We start from the raw sequence: 19744 nt of genomic DNA, 5'->3' as shown, positions 1-19744 counted from the left end.
CTGGTGAGTGAAAAACAGCTGCTGAGAGACATGGGATTGTAACAAGGACCACTGAATTAAACCAGCCTGGATACATTAAGGATGCCTTAATTTTAAAATGGAAGTCAGAAAATGTATTGCTTTGATGAAGAGGTTATGCTTTTGTTTCCACAGAAAATGAAAGGCTGTGGATTCCTTCAAGGTTGATAGAGATCAGGTTTGACCAAGAAAGACCCCCTGAAAATCCTGGCTACAGACATAAAGAAATAAACCTAAAAAAGCTACAACACAGGTATGTATAATTTACCTGCTCAAACATAAAACAAAAGTCATCTTTGGCTGGCTTATGTACAACGTGCAGTCCATACTTGTGTTAATACAGATATGTGTTACCTTTGAAAAAGTTTCTGTGTTTTCAGATGAAGGGGATCAGACACCAATGAAAATGAGTAGCCCAGGTGATCCAGCCTCTCACAGTGCCTCTGTTGCAGTTTCCTCAGAGTTCTGTATCAAGAACAGCTTTAAGGCTGCTGGCTGATGGTGACAGCCTTAATCAGAAACATTTAATAAAAAAAAAAATATAAAATAAAATAAAGCATTTTTTAGCATTTTAACTAGCTTTCAAGAACAGTTCATGAATCATTATGAATCAGAGCTTAGTCTAAAAAGACAGCTGAGAAATGCAATGAGATAGCTGTCCAGTCTGTCTCTGATCCAGCATGGACCTAATCGCTCAGTTTTTATTAATACTTTTAAGCTGCTACAGTCCAGCTTACAGACTACTCTAGCCAGGACTTCAGATAAGCCTTGTGCTTTCCCATTGCACAGAGACTGGACAGCAAATGTTATGGCTAGTTTTCCCAGGACTGACCATTATCTCAATTTTCTCAGGTTCCCTAAAGATGCCATCACCCATAGACAACAGGAAGCAGTCAGTTTAGAGAACACAATGCCCACATTCCCAATAGGTGGGGTAGGTAGCTTTTGGTTGTTAGGTGGGCTATGGCTGTCATCATTTAGGGTGATTAGTTACACATTGTCACTGGTCATGGTCAGGGAGAAAACTAAACAAAGGAGATTAGATTCAGGAATCTATTCTGAAGGGAAAAAGGGGAGATATAATACAGAAATGATGGGATAAAAGGGTGGATTGTTGAGCCTACTTTTGAACAACCACTAGTCTTAAATATTTTACTTTGGATTTTTGTATATTGATACAAATTTAAGGTCATTTTTTGTTATACCACACAGTATCAAATTTAAGGTCATTTTTTGTTATAACACACACACACACACACACACACACACACACACACACACATTCTTGTTTAAAGTATTGTACCTATACAGCTCATTTAAAATGTAAAGTTTTAGTCCTTAAAAGATATTTAGGATAATAAAGAAATACAGGTTAATAGTCATCTATAACAATCAAACTTATAGTAATGTTAGGTATATTTTCAAGGTTAATCAGAGACATATTTTAAAAAGATAGATGGTCTTCAAACAGAATTTGGCATTTTAATGTTTTAATGACATAGGGCTTTTCATGACAATGAGACACCTCTGCTCCTGGCAGCACCAATCTGCTTCATAAAAGGATGATGGGAATCAAAGAACCTCCATCTGGAGTTTGCTTTCTTTATGGCAAAAGCTAGCCATTTCGACAAGAAACTGCCCTTGCCTCAACTGACAGTATGCTGTTCAAAATGGACAAGCAGGACACAAAGGAAAGCAACTGCTTAACTTTGTCAAGACAAGGTAGGACAGTCCTTCAAAATCCTGCTTCATAGAAAAGTCTGTCAGATATTCTAGGCCCATAGGCCAAACAAAGATAGATGCCCCAATGTTAGAGAGGAACCTTGGATGACTATCCAGGCAGCCAGAAGTCTCTGTCATTTCTTAATTTTGGAAGTCACTCTCTCTGCACTTCCAGTTTACTCAAGTAATATTTTATCATTCTTGGGTCTCTGATGGGTATTGAAGATTAGATAGTTATAGTTTTATAGTTTTCCTTGTTACTCAATTCAGAAAAGAAACTTACATAAAAGATACAAAGTTTATAAAGTTGAGAGACATAAAAGCTTAAATTGTTTATCTAAGAAAATGTTTTGAGGTCTAAAAAGATAGTTTTAAGATGGTATTACAAGCTATGATAGAAAATGTTTTAGACATAAAACTTTAAATTCATCAAGATAAGATAGATAATATAGTATTTTTTTCTGAATTTGCAAAATGCAAATGGACTGGACATTATAGATGTAATTCTTATCTCATAGTTTTTCTTATTGTATATAGTTTTACTATGTTAGAGTTAAAAAACCTTTCTTTTTTTAGGCAAAAAGGGGAAAATGTTGTGGAATAATCTTTTTGTACACTGTGAAGATGTATCTTTGCCAAAGTGCCTTCTAATTGGTTTAGTAAAGAGCTGAATGGCCAATATCTAGGCAGGGAAAAAGGTTAGATGGGACTTCTGGGTCAAAGAGGTCTTAAGAGAAGAAGAAAGGTGGAATCGCCAGCCAGAAATGGAAGAAACAGGATGGGCAAAATGGAGATGAAATAACAAACATGTTGAAGAACACAGATTAAAAAATATGGGTCAATTAAGTTATAAGAGTTAGTTAGAAACAAGCCTAAGCTAAGGCTGAGCTTTCATAATTAATAATAAGTCTCCATGTCATTTTTTGTGAGCTAGTGGCCCAAAGAAAAATCTGTCTACAGAATACAACTATGAACAGTTAGTATTCAAATATATTATTAAACATAAGTCAATATGAAATTATCAAACTTACATTTAATTACTAAGCAAGAATTCTAGAAACAGAAGAGGAAATTGTTTAAAATTACAAATACATTATTCAGATTCAATAGACAGAAATTAAAGTTCAGAATCTCAAAAATGGGGCTGGAGATGTAAACTGCTAGCTTAGCATGTGTCTTAAGGTTTTGCTGTGAAGAGATACCATGACCACAGCAACTCTTATAAAGGTAACATTTAACTGGGGTGGCTTGCATACAGTTTCAGAGGTTCAGTCCATTATTATCATGACGAGGAGCATGGTGGCATGCAGGTAGATGTGGTGCTGGAGCTGAGAGTGCTACATCTTGCAGGCAATAAAAAGTCGACTGATAGTCACACTGAGGGAAACTTGAGCAAAAGAGACCTTAAAGTCCACCCCCCACAGTGACACACTTCCTTAACAAGGCCATATCTCCTAATAGTGCCACTCTCTTTGGGGGCCATTTTCTTTCAAACCACCACAGCACGCCTGAAGTCCCTAGTACCACACAATACTAAGCATGATGGCAGTCAACTGGAATTTCAGCACTTGAGAAATGGAGACAATGGAATCAGATATTCAAAGTCATCCTCAGCTACAAAGGGAGTTTAACACCAGCCTAGACCATATAACATGAGACTTGGTCTTAAAAATACATACATACATACATACATACATACATACATACATACATACATAAGAAATGAATGATTTATTCAGTAAAAGAGAATCATGGTGTACTTGCTAGTTTTATATCAACACAAGCTAGTGTTATCAGAGAGAAGGGAGACTCAATTGAGAAAATGCTTTTATAAATTCAGACTATAAGCAAGCCTGTGAAGCATTTTCTTCATTAGTGATTGATGTGGGAGGGCCCAGCCCATTGTGGATGGTGCCATCCCTGGACTGGTAGTCCTGGGTTCTATAAGAAAGCAGACTGAGCAAGCCATGAGGAATAAGCAAGTATGTACCAGCCCTTCACAGGCTCTACATAAGTTCCTGCCTGCAGGTTCCTGCCCTGCTGAGTTCCTGTCCTGACTTCCTTCAGTTATGGACAGTGCTGTGGAAGCATAAGGCAAACCAAAACCAAAACCAAAGCCAAACAAACAAAAAACATTCCTCCCAACTTGCTTTTGATTGTGGTGTTTTATCACAGCAATAGTAACCCTAAGTAAGAAAGATGGTGTAAAAATAAATGTTTAACTATTTAATAAATACACACAATGTATTAGAAACATCAATAATAGGAAGGAAATAAGAATAAATGGGAAAAAGTTAAATTTTCAAACTCAATTTTAAAAATTAGAAGGAAAAATTTCAAACATGTAAATGAGTTAAATTTTCACATTAAAATATGAAAGCTATGTTAAAACAAAAACTCAGGTAAATATTACTTCTGAAAATATATACATATTAGGTTAGAGAAGATTAAAAACAGGTAGATATAACAAAGAGAAGATAAAAATGGAAATATTTCAGGAGACAAAATAGAATTTAAGATTAAAATGTTAACTGGGTGCTGTATCATAACATCTATAATCCTAGTACTGGAGAAGTAGAAACAGAAGGATCACAAGTGTTAAGCTAACTCAAGCTACAGAAAAGGTTCAAGGTCAGCCTGAGTGACATAGTGAGACGCTGGCTCAAAAGCAGGTGATGGTGGTAATGTGCCTTTGTGGTAGAATACTTGCCTAGCACACAGAAGGCTTGGGTATGATCCCTAGCACCCTAAACATTAAAGCGTTTAACAAAATCATAAAGTTTCATTATAACAGGATAAAAAGCACTTCATAAACAATATACATTTTATGAACTTGTAATCAATATACAAAGAAGGAATATTTGTTTCATATTCTAACCATAAGTGCAAAAATAAATTGTTTAACAATACAAAGGTAATTCTTGACACTTTTTTTTAAAGGTAAAATCTAATTTTCTTCCCCTTGAGTGAGACAGACTTAATAACATGTTTCTAATAAACAGAAAAAAAATGTAGACGTGATTATGTGAAACTTTAGAGACTTAAATCATAGAAGACAGTGCAGCTTCTTCTTTTTGTCTCTTAGATTGCTCACTTTGGGGAAAACCAACTGCTATTGTCATGAGAATGTTCAGCCAGTCTTGTAGAGAGGCTCATGAGTTTAGGAAGAAAATGAAATGCTGCACCTAGAGCTGTATGAGTCTCTTTCTGTACTTTCAAAAGATTTAAAGATTTATTTTGTGAATATGAGTGCTTGTCTGTACACACACACACACACACACACACACACACACACACACACACACATCATGTGTGTACAGTGCTCTGGGAGGCCAAAAGAAGCCCTGAACTGGAGTTAAAATGGTTGTGCAAGGCCATGTGGGTGCTGGGAACCAAACATGGGTCTTGTGCAGGAGGAGTACTCTTAACTACTCTGTTTTCTCTCTAGACCTGAGTTAGTCTTCTTGAAAATAGGCTCTTTTGATCCAGTCAGTCTCTCAGATGACCACAGCCCTGGCTTACCTAGAATCCCATGAGAAATCCTGAGTCAGAATTATGTAGCTAAGCTGCACCCAAATTTCAGACCCACATAAACTCTTACTTAGACACTAAATTTTGTCATTTCAAGGCACTAAGTATGAAGGTGACTATTTATTGTAATACGCAATACACATACTTAGGCAACTAAAATAGAAAAGATATACAAATTGAAAAAACAATAAACTTTAATAGATATATAGAAAATTTTACAAATACAGTATAATTAATTTTTCAGATGCCCATGCAAACTTGGTGAAAATTAACTTTATACTTGGCCTAAAAGAAATCCTTAATAAATTCAAACTGAAAAATATCTCACAGGGCATTTTCTTATATCACAATCCAATAATATTTGGAAGAAATAATACAATGTGACTAGAAAAATTCTTGCTCCATGAACTGATTCTTAGAAATTAACAGTTGTACTCTTGATAAGCAGTGGCTCAAAGAAAAAAATGAAAGCAAGACTCAAATTTCACATGAGGGCTGAGGAGAAGGCTCAGTGAGTAAACTAGTTGTTAGGCAAGCAGGAGGGCCTGAGTTCAGATTCCCAGAACTCACCATAAAGATTGGCGTGCTGGTACATGTGTGTAACCACAACACTAGGGGACAGAGACAAGTGGATCCTAGGACTCAATGGCTATCCAGCCTAGCCAACACAAGAAGCATCGAGTACTTTGAAAGACCCTGTCTCAAAATATTACGTGGAATGTGATGAAGGAAGACACTGATGTCAACCTCGAGCCTCCATATATGCTAGCAGAAGTGAGCACACACACACACATACACACACACACACACACACATGCACACGCACATGCACACACACACACACATGCATGCATGCACAGACACCACTACCACTTCCCCACTTCCACAATTTAAAAAAAAAATTAAGAAATCTTAAATGTATACTGACCTAACTGTTAATCCTCTCAAGACAATGGCTTCAAGAAAGGCAAGATTTATTTGGATATATTTCTGTCTTGTTTGTTCAGGATTAGTCAAATTACTTTGCATAATCTAAGTTAGAATACATTTTAGTCTCCAAATAATAAAGGAACTAAGTCTCCTTAGTTACATGAGTCTCTAGGCTCCTGCTACTGAGAGCTCTCTCAGTTCCTTTCAAACGAGCAAAACTTCTTCACTCAGTTCCAGTAAACTCAGATTTGCACTGTAGCTAATAAATAACACATCACTCATGACATGGAGATTAAGCCAAGAATTACAGAAAACCCAGGGTAACTATAGTTTTGAAAAGCACTCAGATGATCTGCAAGGGAAAAAAAGAAGCAGAACATAATTAACTTAAATAGACACACACAACAGATGAGACATTTTTCTATATTCTCGCTTACTTTCTACCGAAGCATTTGATAATAGACATCTGGAGGTTATTTCAACATATCTGGACATACCCTAAAGCATATCAAACAATAACATCTGGACTTCAACTCCACAATATTGCAACTTTCATTTTTCCAACCTTGATTTTCAAGATCTACTCTTCTCAAAAAGGAAACGACTTTATCCCAGTGGCAGCATGAAGTATCCCAGCGATTGGGAATAAAGGGTTTGATTACCTTCACAGTGGGAAAGCTATGGGCATGGGCTGACGTGGAGGAGTGTGGGCAAGAAAGGAAGAAAAGTGAAACAAGACAGCATGGAACCCAACAAACAGCATCAGTATGATCCCCACAGGGTTAAGAGTTAATTAGCTGCTGCTCTGTGATCACTGCCAGCTCCTTTTCAGCTTCAGGAGCACCACTGTCAGCACCAATTTAACAAACTAATCCACTAATACTTGATTTACAGTTTCAAGCTTTCCATTCAGCGAGGGAAAATGTCTTATAATGTTAGCAAGACTGAGGCTCTAAATGAAGTATTTCAAATTGGTCACTCCAATTAAGCAAAAGTGGCTGATTAGACTTAACCTTTTCAGAAAATAAAATCTAAAAACATGACCTAACTAATGATATGTAAATTGCTTCACTTGATGATAAAATTACATTTGAAGACATATAAGTGGAGGTGCCCTTTTAGCAAAGGTCTGTTGTGGTTAGGAGTATGGTACCTAGAGGGGAAAAATTCTTTCCCAAGCCAGATGGGATTGTGTGAGCTGAAAATATCTCAATATTAAAGTGCTAAATGACAAAAATATTAAGGATAGTCAAATACTAAACAAACAAACAAACAAAAACCTAAGAACAATTCCTCAAAAGCAATCATTGCTCTGAAATTGCAGTATAATACATGAAAATATATAACAAAGTCTTCCCTACCCTTCAAGAATTTCCTTTATGATTTGGGCCCTTACTTAATGATTAAACTCCCTTAAAAGGCTTGTCCCTTAACCGAGGCATTGTAGTACATTTCTGTAATCCCACAAGTATTCAGAATGCTAAAGGATAAAGATTTTGAGTTCAAGGCTAGCCTGAGCTGTACAGTGACATTGTCTCAAGATAAAATAAAATGATAAATCAGGTGAGATGCCGCACACCTGGAGTCCCAGCATTTGGGAAATTGAGGGAGGAGGATTGCTACAAGTTGGAGATCAAACTTTGGTCCACAGCAAGATCTTGCCTCAAACACAAAAACTAGCCACTTCATCCAGGAAGTCTTCAGTGAAGTTAGTGTCCCGCCAATATGCTCCTTTAGAACTTCAAATTTATCCCAATCATAATAATACACCTTCTCTCAATTATCTTTTGTTCCTTATGGTCCCCACCTCCATATCTGTGCTAGGAACTGATTCCAGGGTATCATATCTTTTTTATCAATCAAATTTCCCACTAAACTCTGTCAAGGCAATAATTTCCTCTTAGTCATACTATGTTGCCAAATTTTAGCATATTATCTCATATATAACTGGTATTTAATAGGTATGAAATGAATGAACCCTAGAGTCCATTTTTGGATGTTGCTCTAGTTTGTACATGATGCTTATGCCTTCAGCACCACAGAGACCAAGTAAAAAGCTTACTAAGTGAATAAATTAGTGAAAAGATTCATTTTTTGCACATGATCAGATAGAATGTTAAAAGTTTTCACCCTGAAATCCACTACTTAAGAGGATGAGGCTGGAAGATCACAAGTTTAAGTCATGTCTGGGTTTTGGAGTGAGTCTAATGTCTCAAACATTAAAAAAAAAGGAATAAAGGATTGAGGATATCAGTGGTAGAGTGTCTGCCTAGCATGTGGGAGGCTCTAGGTTCAATCCCTAGCATTTGTAAAACAAAGTCTTGAGCCAAACCAATCACTTGGAAGGGAAAAGTAAAGTGATAAGGCATTCCAGTAATGCTGCTGTCGGTCAGACTTGGTTGACCTGGACCAAACCTGAGCATATAGCCTTGCTCATATCATAATGTACAGAGGAACTGATGAGGAAGAAAGGTTATAGCAAAATGCCAACTGAGAGGTGAATAAGAATTTTTCATTAAAGCAAAGCTTCTGGTTTCTTTAGGGTTGACGGAGAAGAATAATTTGGCCAAAGGAAGACAAAAACATCAGGTATTTCTAGCTTTAAAATTTTCCAACAGGATACAGTTGAGCAAACTGTTCTGCAAAATTCAAAATTTGTTTCCCTTAAAGCATAATAATAAAATCAACATAAGTTAAAGTATGACCATTAGCTAGCTCTAAACAAGCTTTGGAGACCAGGGTTCACACCAACATGACTCAACCCCTAGCTCCTGCCAATGAGCTGGAGTGAATCATTGCACTGGACAGGGATTCAGTGACCTGTTGTTCCACTAACTGAGAACAAAACATTGCAGTGAGAATCAGAGCCCGTCACAGAAATCCTACCATGCCCTGAAGTGTTCACTTAGCGCCTAGCTGTGCACCTGCTACAACCCTGAGTAAAAAACCTTTGTATCTGATGTCACAATAAGATTCATCTATACTGTAAGCATTGTTTATATTCACTATCCAGGTCGTGGAAACTTACTCCTTTCAAAGTTAAAATAGTTTGTGAGTTACTTTAACCTTCTTGGTTGGGAATTTGGAAAATGTGTCATTTGTTCATCTGCTTAACAGACTATATGCCATACAACCTAAAAATTTCTTCGTCACACAGGCTCATTGATCTAAACATCCCCTCGGGTGCGTCTGCAAAGTCTAACATGCTTCCTAATATTACTCAGTCCATGGTAATGTTGTTTTTATAATTACACACCTCCTCTTACCATAAGGAAGCATGTTCACTTTCTGTTGCTGCCATTGTAGCCAACTTGTGCCTCATCTCTTCCTACTGACCAATCGTATGTGGGGTGAGTAGCAAGATAGGCAAATTTATGTGGACCTTGTGTGAGAAAATGTTTCTGTGATATATGATAAATGATCTTTGAGTTAGAGCCTATGGCCTATCCTATGAATAGTCAAACAGATTCATGACTTTCAAGAGGTCAAGAGATTAGATTTGAACCCAGTCCTCCGTTTGAAACCATATGAGCGACAGTGAAGAAAGGAATGCAGTTGTAAGTTTGACAGCCTGAGAGGTGAGGTATCCTTTTCCTGATATGGAAACACAGTTTCTAGAACAGTTTGTATACTTGGTTTTATGTAGGACCACCCTCATGCAAAGTGTTACCATTCTGCATTTAAATTACAGACCAAAATGAGACAGAAAGGGCCAAAACGTTGACTTTTGGAAATTAGAGAGTGCTTCTTTGCATGTGTCTTTTGTCCTGACTCTTCACGTCACTGTCTTTATCGTAGGTACTCAGTTGTCATAGGCTGAGGCCCTATAGCATCATCATAAGATCTTCCTGCCATTTCTTCTCCCTGATACCATTAAACTGCATCTTCTCAGGCATTTCCCCCAATACGATAAAAAAAAACTTTATTCAATTAGTATAAATGCTTTTCAAATAATAATATGAGGCTTGGCATGGTGGCACATGTCTCTAATCTCAGCACTCAGAGACAGAGGCAGGATCTCTGTGAGTTCAAAGGCAGCTTGGTCTACAGAGTGAGTTCCAAACCAACCAATGCAACATAGTGAGACCCTGTCTCAAAACAGTAATAATAATAATAATAATAATAATAATAATAATAATAATAAGCTGAGCATGGTGATTCAGATCTGTAATCTTAGCATTCAAAGTAGAATCATCCTGAGTTTTAGGGAAGCCTGGGCTCATTGAGGACAGCCTGGGTTACAAAGCAAGATCCTGTCTCAAAAACTGAAACTACACACACACACACACACACACACACACACACACACACGCACGCACGCACGCACGCACGCACGCACACGTATGAATGTAAGGTTTCAGCACTTTTTCTTGTGCCATTGTTAAAAATACTAATGATATTAGTGCCAAACTCCCTTGCCCTCACTACCTTATCATAGTTACTCCTGACTTCCTTTTAAAAGTTTTAAAATGTTATTATTTCTTTTAAAAATTTTTCTTCCTTTTAAAAGGTTATTATTGTATATGTTTCAGATATATAACATGATGTTACAGGCTACATACAAAGACTCAAAAAGGAACCATAGTGAAGGAAATCAACATACCTATCATCTCACATAGCTACTCATTTTTTATTTTTTTGGCACACACCACTAAAATAAACTCATTGAGCATGAATATTAGACAGAGTAAGTAACTGAACACAGTAGGTTCACATCTTGGTGATCATAAAACCAAAACAGGTGTGACCAAGAAATACACGCGAGGGAAGTTTGCTCCCTGTGGTAGGTAAGGGAACAGCAGACATCCTCTTCCAGTGAAACATCCTCTTCCAGTGAAACATCCTCTTCCAGTGAAAGCAGCATAGGGGTTTTACATGGGAAATCTCTGTAAGGGTGGGCACGTTCCTGGAACACTCACTCAGGAAGTACATTTTTGAGCATGTTCAGTTTAAGAAGGAAAGACAGTGGACACATTTTTGAGCATGCTCAGATCAGGGTTATGAAGCACACATTTCAAAGGTTAAAATGGTAGATGGGGACACTTTGGGGTATGCTAAGCTTGTCTTATAAAGATGGCAGAAAGGAAAGCATCTGGGCCTGCTTACTTCCCACATTTGGTTTTAGCTGCAGAAGGAAAAGGACACTTGGAAAATGCATTAATACAGGAGTTTGTCTCTAAAAGCACTTACCTCGTAACTCAGCAGCCAATAAATACAATTTGATTAATATAGTCCTCACGTTGGCCATAGATCTCTTTGCAGTTTCTTCAAAGGGAAACCTCGCCATCATCAATGGTCCTTCCCTCCACTCTCCATTAAGTCAAGCAAGTGATGTAAATGGCTCATTCCAGGCCCCATCTGCATTTTACCTTCTCACCTTGAGCTTGGCAAAATTCTAACCCAGGGCTCTTCTACATCACTCCAAACAATCCATGCTTCCTTCTCTGTTTCTTCAGGGCCTCTAATCTCCATTCCCTGCATAATGTCACTGGAGAACTCTTGAGATGTTTCTTGCTTCCATGTGGATGCTATATTTTCACCTTGAGTTCCTTTTATGTTTCTTACCGCCCACCGCCTCCTGTTCAGTCTTTACATTAGCACCTTCCAGTTTTATATGTTCCATGTCACTTTGCCAGTGCAATTAAAGAATGGTGTCAGAATACTCTGTTCTGACCTCTCTACTCCAGGACTCAGTGTCTGATCACACCCCAATACCTTCAGCGCCCCCTTGAAAACGTTTCTTTTCCAAATGCCTTGGAATTTAGAGACCACTTTCCCCATTTAACTTGTTCAACCATTTTATTTTTCATGTCTTTTCTAAAGTCTCTAGGTAAAGACTTGCCAGATAGTTTTGGTTATTACCAGATCGTTCTAGCTATTGCCAGATAGTTGTGATTATTGCTTTCCATATTCCCGTCCTCAGATCATACTTTTGGACAATTAGTATGGAGTATTATGGTAAGTCAGAGAAATATTCCTCACATTGGGCAACCAGAGACTTCCCTTTACCACTCCATCCTTCATCTCTTACACCTTTCCAATCTGGCCAGGGGTATCCCCATATCATAGTAAATAAGCTCTCTCTAATTCACCTCATCCAGAAAGAATTCTCTCCACAATGTGGGCCTCCTTTAAGGATGCTGCTGGACCCCTGACTCCAGCATCACTCTGGAAGAAAAGAACCCATTTCCTCCAAGGATAAACACTTCGGGGTCAAGGCAGGGGAGGGCCTAACACTTTGCATGCCTGCTTTCAAACCCAGAACCTTTGACTACATCTCTTGCTCAGCTCCTCCGCTCTAGCTAGGTCTACGGGGCCAATTCATTCAACACATATTTTTTGCCTTGTACTTGCCCTCCTTGTTGCTGATAATTTTTTTACTCATCCTTGTAGCTTGCCTTCTGATTCTACCTCAGACCTCATATCACCTGGGAATATTGCTCCTGCAGTTTCCCACCCATCCTGCTTCCTAAGGCCCTTCCAGCTACTCCCTGAACCTAGTGAGCGTTCTAATCCTTCAATACTCCCATTCCTCCCACACTGGCCTCTTCCTTCCTTCCCCCCCCCCCCCCCCCCCCTCCCCTTCCTTCCTTCCTTCCTTCCCTGGCTTGACTCCTATGGCTGATAGCCAGAAGTTCTCTTTCCTAACTCCCTCAGTTCCCTACCAGTAAGCCTTTGTCTAAAATTCCTGTACCACCAACTGTCTAGGGAGCTTCAGCTTCCTATGAACACCCTCCTTGTTTAGGCTGCTGGAAGTCTCATCCAAATCTGCTCCAAAGTGCCAGATCCATTGACCTACTTCTAGTTTGGCCTACCCCATTTTCTTCCAAGTTGCCATTATGAATGAATAAAACAAAAGATTGCACTTCTGTTATAATGTAGTTCTTTAAAAATGCTGCTGGGTAAGCCAGGCATGGTGGCACACACCTTTAATCCCAGCACTCAGGAGGCAAAGGCAAGCAGATCTCTGTGAGTTCGAGGCCAGCCTGGTCTACAAAGAGAGTCCAAGGACAGCTAGGGCTGTTACATAAAGAAACCCTGTCTTAAAAAAACAGTAAAATTGCTAGTGTGTGTATGTGTGTGTGTGAGAGAGACAGAGACAGAGACAGAGACAGAGAGAACATGAACTTGAAGTTGAGTTGGTAGGGACATGGGGAGGACCTAGGAAAAGTTGGGAGAAGGGAAAGAATATGATCAGAATATATTATATGAAAAATTTAAATAAAAATATAATAAATAAGAATTAAAAAATAAAAATGCTCTTGGATAATTCCATTATTTTATCCATAAGATAATGTATGGAATGGAAGCCCAAGATAACATGGAAGCTAAAAACTTAATTGTGGTTAATCTTGCTAGTCACGAGGATAACATAGGTGAATAATAAATGCATCAAACAAAAAGAGACATTTAGAATAGCAGTATTAAAAGATAGCCCTGGAGTCCCAGGAACAATTTTCTAGATGTCATCATCGGCTTGGAGAGAAGAGTGAATCCAGTCAAAGGGATCCAGAGCGACTCCATGGCAGCCACACTATGTTATACCCTCCGTGAAAAAGATGACACACCAGCAGAGCCACTGAACTCAGAGCTGATGAATCGAGGGAGGAAAGACAGCAATTTGAAACTTACTAAAGGAATCTCTTTTCACACATAATTAGTGTGCAATCAAGGAGAAGCCTCATTATGCGATGTGTTAATTTCCAAGCAAAATAAAACAGACTACATTCCTCTTCATCCTGTACCACTTCAACCTCTATGGCATAATAAAGGTACACATTCTAACTGATACACAGATAGCCACAATGTTGAACAAAGAATCTAATTACATTTTTTTTTTAGCAAATCTCTGAGATGTGTGAAAAAAAATCAAAAGACATGTCTCTACAAATCTTTGAGCTTCTAAGATTAAAAAAACTGTTACATTACATTTGTATTTGTGTGTACAGGCATGCATACAACAAAACTAATATTGTTATATGCCCTAGGACTGCCCTCACTCACCAAAAGCACAAATAGTTAGGAAAGCAATCATTTACCTTATAGAAGATCAACAAAAGATCATCCAATTTCCCATGCAAATCACCTGGAATACAAATGAAAAAAATCATTATTCAGTAGGCACCAAGATACAATGCTTACTTTGTTATGGAATTTTAAGTCTCAAATACCCTGAGTATTCTCATGGGATTGGGTTTCCACCTTAAGTCAATGATGCTAATTCAATATGCAGCTTGCTTCAACTGGACTCTTTCTTCCCCTCCTCTGGTGCCTAGAGGGGTGGGGGCAGTATCTGGAAATCTGGAACTGTTTGCTCCAGACATTTATGTAGGGCTTCATTTATTCTCAGCTAAACTCTATACTAAGAATTTTATGTTTATTTTCTTGGTCAATCCTCAACAACCATTCTGTGAGATGAGTAGTATTGTCATCATTTTTATATTCCAAAGGAGGCTCAGAGTAGTAACGAAACTTATCCAGTCACCTAGCCACCAAAATCAGAGCTAGAATTCAAACCCAGCATACTCTCAACTGAAAATTAAATCTCAGAGTGATTTCCACTGTATTGCCTACATTTGAATGCTCAGGAGTGCAACAAAAGTACTTATCTCAGGGAACATTAGCTCTCTCCAAGGACCTACCATAGACCCTAGAAGATTGCAGGCACTCAATATGTGATATGCATTTAATCACTAAATCCATAGCCATTCATTGTTGGGTTTTGCTTTATCTTATTTCTAACTTTAAAAGTTTAAAAATTATGACTAGATAGTTGAGATTCTCTTGATGAGACAGTTATAGGAAAAAACAAAATCCAACTAAAGCTATTGAATATATGACTCATTAATTAAAAAATGAGTGGCTATATGAATATTCAACATTTCTATTTGGATAAATAGTTTTAAGTAAAATATCTATCTTTCATAATCTTTTCTCAAAATTTGTTTTCAACTTAATTACCATATAATTTAATTTAGGAACATTTTTCTCAGTTTATTTAAAGTCCCACAAACAAGATAAATCAAGTATATGTGACAGAAGACTTGAATTACACCAGAAATAATAAAGTTTAAATCCCACATCACCAGCACTTATTTATAAAATTGTTATAATATTAACAATAAGATAAAGGGTATATTGATGTGTCTGAATACTTAAAGGTCAATACCTTTAGATATATTCTCACTCAAAAAGTTAAACAATTAACTGTTTAATATATTTTGCTAATTATTTTGTTCTAATTTGCATCAGAGTCATTTGCCTTTTGAAAATATCAGTATTTTGGCAGTGGAGATGATTCAGTGAGTATAGTGCTTGTTATTCAAGCCTGACAACCTGAGTTCAGATCCCCATCAACCAAGTCAAAAACAAGGTGCATTGGCACCCACCTGTAACCTCAGTGCTGCAGGCAGCACAGACAGACAGAGCCCCGGGGCTCACTGGCCAGCTAATCTTGCCAATTAGTGAGCTTCAGGTTCAGAGAAATACCCTGACTCAAAAAGTGAAGTGGATAGCAATGGAGAAAGACATCCCTCATCAATCTCTGGTCTCCATATACATGCACACACATTCCCGTGTGCATATGCACACATGTATGTGCGAGCACACATACACAGACACCACCACCACCACAAACACCACCACCACTACCATCACCACATGTAGAGAAATTTGAATATGAAGTACTATGATAGCTGGATGCTAAAATATGAAGTTGTTTCAGCATATTAAAAGTTGAGGATCCTTGGTTCGAGTCACAGCAGATGGGAGAAAAGAAAGCTATACAAATATTTTTAGAGACTTAAGATCAACATACCATGGGAAGGCAGACATAAAGATATTTTCACTGCAAACAACAACATGAGTACAGAATTGATTATGATTTACAACACCATCCTATATTACACAAGTGAGTTCCAGGCCAGTGTCAGCAACATGAGACACAATCTAAAACAATTTTTTTCTTAAAAATGAAGGTGGACAGAAAAAACTAATTTATGTTAAGGAAATGTACTGGTTCTGGTGTTTTCTTTACCAAAGGTGCTATGCAGTGGGAAAAAACCTGGAAATAAATGCCCCAAATGTAGGGTCCCTTAAATGAATGGACTTGTCCAGTATACCTGGTCTCCAGTACTTTTCTGATGAAGATAAGTGAAAAATAGACAGACAAGTACAAAGGTAGCACTCTCCTTAGTCTGGAATATAGAAGATCTCATTTTTAATCCCAATCCTAGCACTGACTAGTTGAGCAAGGTAGGGTACAGGGTACTACGTAGAAATGAATTGATGACAACACGTATTTCTCTCTGGGCCTCTATTTCACCCATATGAACAAGATATAGGGGCTGGAAATATAATTTAGTGACAGTGCTTGCCTAGCATGTGCAAAGCAGGCCCTGGGTTTGATCCCTAACATGGGAAAAAAATTTAAAAACGTAACTTTCAGTAAAGGAACCAGTATATCTCTGTACAAGATTTTTCGGTACTGGGGAATTCTAGGACCTCCATGCCCTCTAACTCATTTATTCTTCTAGGGTGCAGTGGCACACATCTGTAACCTCAATGTTGCTAGATCTGCAATGGCAACTGGAGGGTTAATGGAAAATGCACAAGAGCAGATCCTAACATCTGGGCTGGACTGTTAAAGTATATTCTGCTAGAAAACCTAGCCCCTGGCCTCAGAGGCTTCACAGGTTGGCATGGTTTACTAAGCCTTATGACCCATAGTTCTTTATTTCCATCAAAAGCAAAGCCTCTGTGCTTAGGTATATTATTATCTAGAGAGATCTGGTGGCCTGATAAGGTTGAAATTAAACCATTAGAGACTCTTCAAAAACCGGAGTCAGGCCATGTCATGAAACACACACTGCTACATCAAGTCCCTGTCACCACTGTGAGATTCTGGGAATGGAAAGGGTTTAATTAGATTGTCAAATCCACTTCTACCTGCCAGCATAAGAGAACGTGGGCTAAAAACTGATTTGGAAAATAACAATCACTGTTTTGTAACCTAAAGCCTTAATTAGAAGTTAGGGAATTGCTGTTCCTTCCATGCACCCCACTCGCAGACAGTGTAAGCATGCTGAGCACCAACTGTGATGAATTTCAATGTGTACTGTTTCTTGAAGCAATATCCTGCCAGGCTGGCCTATAAGATAACAAAATCTCGAATCTTGTTATTTAGAAGAACAAGAAACAGATTTTGGGGACATTCCCACTCCTTTAAAAGCTGCAAAGACCAGTTGGAAAAATCCAAAACAGCAGCCAAGGGCAGAAAAGAATATAATCTCCACCCTGCCTTGGGTGTTTCTCTTCCCAGTAGAAGCGGCATGCACACAGAGGCCCACCTGGGAAAAGCAACATGGGACGTTGATAATGAGAGCTAGTCAGGGCAAAGAACACTTATTCTACCCATTAGTGGCTTTCCATATTAAAATGCTATCTGCCTTTAGAAAAAGCTACGAGAGTTCTTTAATTTCCCACATAATTAATTCCTGCCAGCTGGTATGCAAAACAAAGACAAGATGGGGAACAGTATTATCATGATAGATAATTCTATATTAACATTTTCCCCTTAACACAATCCAATTTCCATAGTTTTCAAGTTAGGCAAATGATGCAGGACCAAGAGGCTCCTAAATATTAATGTGACAACTCTCCTCTGAAACTTACCACAGATTGTTACCTCTTTGCAGGGAAAGGTTTTGATGTGAGTGAAATTCGGCATTTGCTTCAGGACTTTCCTAGCTTCAAATAGCACCTCTAAGACATAATGAGCATGAAGTGTCTGTGAAGGGGAAGCAGAGGAAATAGAGATAATGAACGAGGGAGAAAGACATGACTGTGTAGAAAACTATAAAATTAAGCATATGAGCATTTTAGGTCGCTGTATTTCAGGATAATCTTTCTTCTCAAATAGATTATTCTAACATAGTGTCTAGTATATAAAAAGCTCTCAGGAGATATTTGTAATTAAATAAATGAATGGTTCCTAAAATTATTTATAGTCTCATGTTCTTTTTTGACATTATACATTTGTTTAGAATATTTTTGTTTATTTTTGGTTTAGATCCCAAGAGGAGAGATGGGGAAAATGGGGGTGGGGTTCACTTGCCCAAAGAAAAGTTTTAGACAAAAGAGTAACAATAAGAATCATTTAAGGCTGCACGAGGTGTCCCATCATAGGAAGAGGCAGGGGGAAGGGATTGGACTTGCCTCTATTGGATGTGCCTCCCCATGGGAGGCCTTGCCTTCTTATGGGGGGTGGGTTGGGAGTGAGTTGGGGGGAAGGCTGGTGAGGGCTGGAGGAGGGAAGAGGAGGATCTGTGATTGGTGTGTAAAATGAATGAAAAAATTCTTAGTAAACAAAAGAAAGAAAATAGTGGACATGAGATAAAGGACAAAAAAAGAGAATCCTTTAAAAGGGAGGGGAAAGGGAAACAAGGAAGGAAAAGCAAAGCAAAGAGCCTGTGGCTGAGGTGTAGCTTTTCATTGGTTGACACCCCTTGCCACTTGTGTAGCAGCAGGTGTTGCTGAGCACAGAGACCTCACTGGGGAACCACACAAGCTCCCAAACCTCCAAAGTATAGCTCCAGAACTGGGTGTACAGAATGCTCAAGACAGCAAGCACATTGTGTTAAAAGTCTAACTAGAGAAAATGTTCCAATCTCAAAACACTTGGGATTACTTCCTATTTATTACTGCCTTACCACACTTCTCCAGTTAAACATCAATGGGGTCATTGCTTTCTACAGACTTACTGTCCTCTCCCTTAAGCTTTTAAAAATCCACTGTGTCTTTCTCCTTGGTTTTAAATTATGAATTTTCCAAACACATACTCCACAAGAAAAGATAAAAACGTGTGATTATCACACAAACTTAACTGATGTCAACATAGCTTTAGTGGTCAGATGGACTTAAAATTGGGATGTTCAATATGGTAGCTATTTGCAATATGAGATAACAGAGTATTTGAAATGGGGGCTAGTGAGAATTGAGATGTGCTATAAGAACAAATTTCAGGCAAGGTGGTGGTGGCACTGGGGAGGCACAGGCAGGCAGCTCTCTGTGAGTTCAAGGCCAGCCTGGTCTACAGAGTTAGTTTCAGGACAGCCAAGGCTGTTACACAGAGAAATCCTGTCTCAAACAACAACAAAGAACGAAATTCAAAGTGGATTTCAAAGACTTGGTATGGAAAAAAAAGCACAAAATGTCTCAATAATTTTAATATGATTGTATATTAAAATGTTTTATATACTAAGGTGTACTGAGTTAAATATATTGTTAAAATTGATTTTGTCTTTTTTATGGGAATACTAGAAAATTCTAAATATATGGTTCATATGCTTCTATTAGACCATCATTTCCTGCCCACATAAGCCAACCGACTCACAAATCTTTTCCCCTACAAACATATTCTAAAGCCATTCAATCCACAGCCACATTTTATTACTTTTTAGTTTTCTATTTATTTATTTAGATTTTTTCATTTTGCATACCAACTACAGATCCCCCTCACTTCCCTCCTGCTGCCCCCCAGACT

At 38.1% G+C, this 19744-nt stretch overlaps 1 protein-coding gene across 2 annotated transcripts in view; it reads right to left on the bottom strand.

Moving 5' to 3' along the window:
* The window catches only part of Ppef1 (protein phosphatase with EF-hand domain 1), a 124933-nt gene that overhangs the window by 32655 nt on the left and 72534 nt on the right, over positions 1–19744 (bottom strand). For both annotated transcript variants that reach the window (XM_037199093.1, XM_028873261.2), the window contains 2 exons: positions 17875–17989; positions 14241–14287 (listed from right to left, as the gene is read on the bottom strand). In XM_037199093.1, coding sequence (XP_037054988.1) covers positions 14241–14287; positions 17875–17989 — 162 coding nt within the window. The remainder of the gene's footprint in view (positions 1–14240; positions 14288–17874; positions 17990–19744) is intronic.

The sequence above is a fragment of the Peromyscus leucopus genome, chromosome X (assembly GCF_004664715.2).
Source record: "Peromyscus leucopus breed LL Stock chromosome X, UCI_PerLeu_2.1, whole genome shotgun sequence".
In the NCBI taxonomy this organism is placed as follows: domain Eukaryota; kingdom Metazoa; phylum Chordata; class Mammalia; order Rodentia; family Cricetidae; genus Peromyscus; species Peromyscus leucopus.
This window is presented reverse-complemented; position numbering and strand designations above follow the sequence as displayed.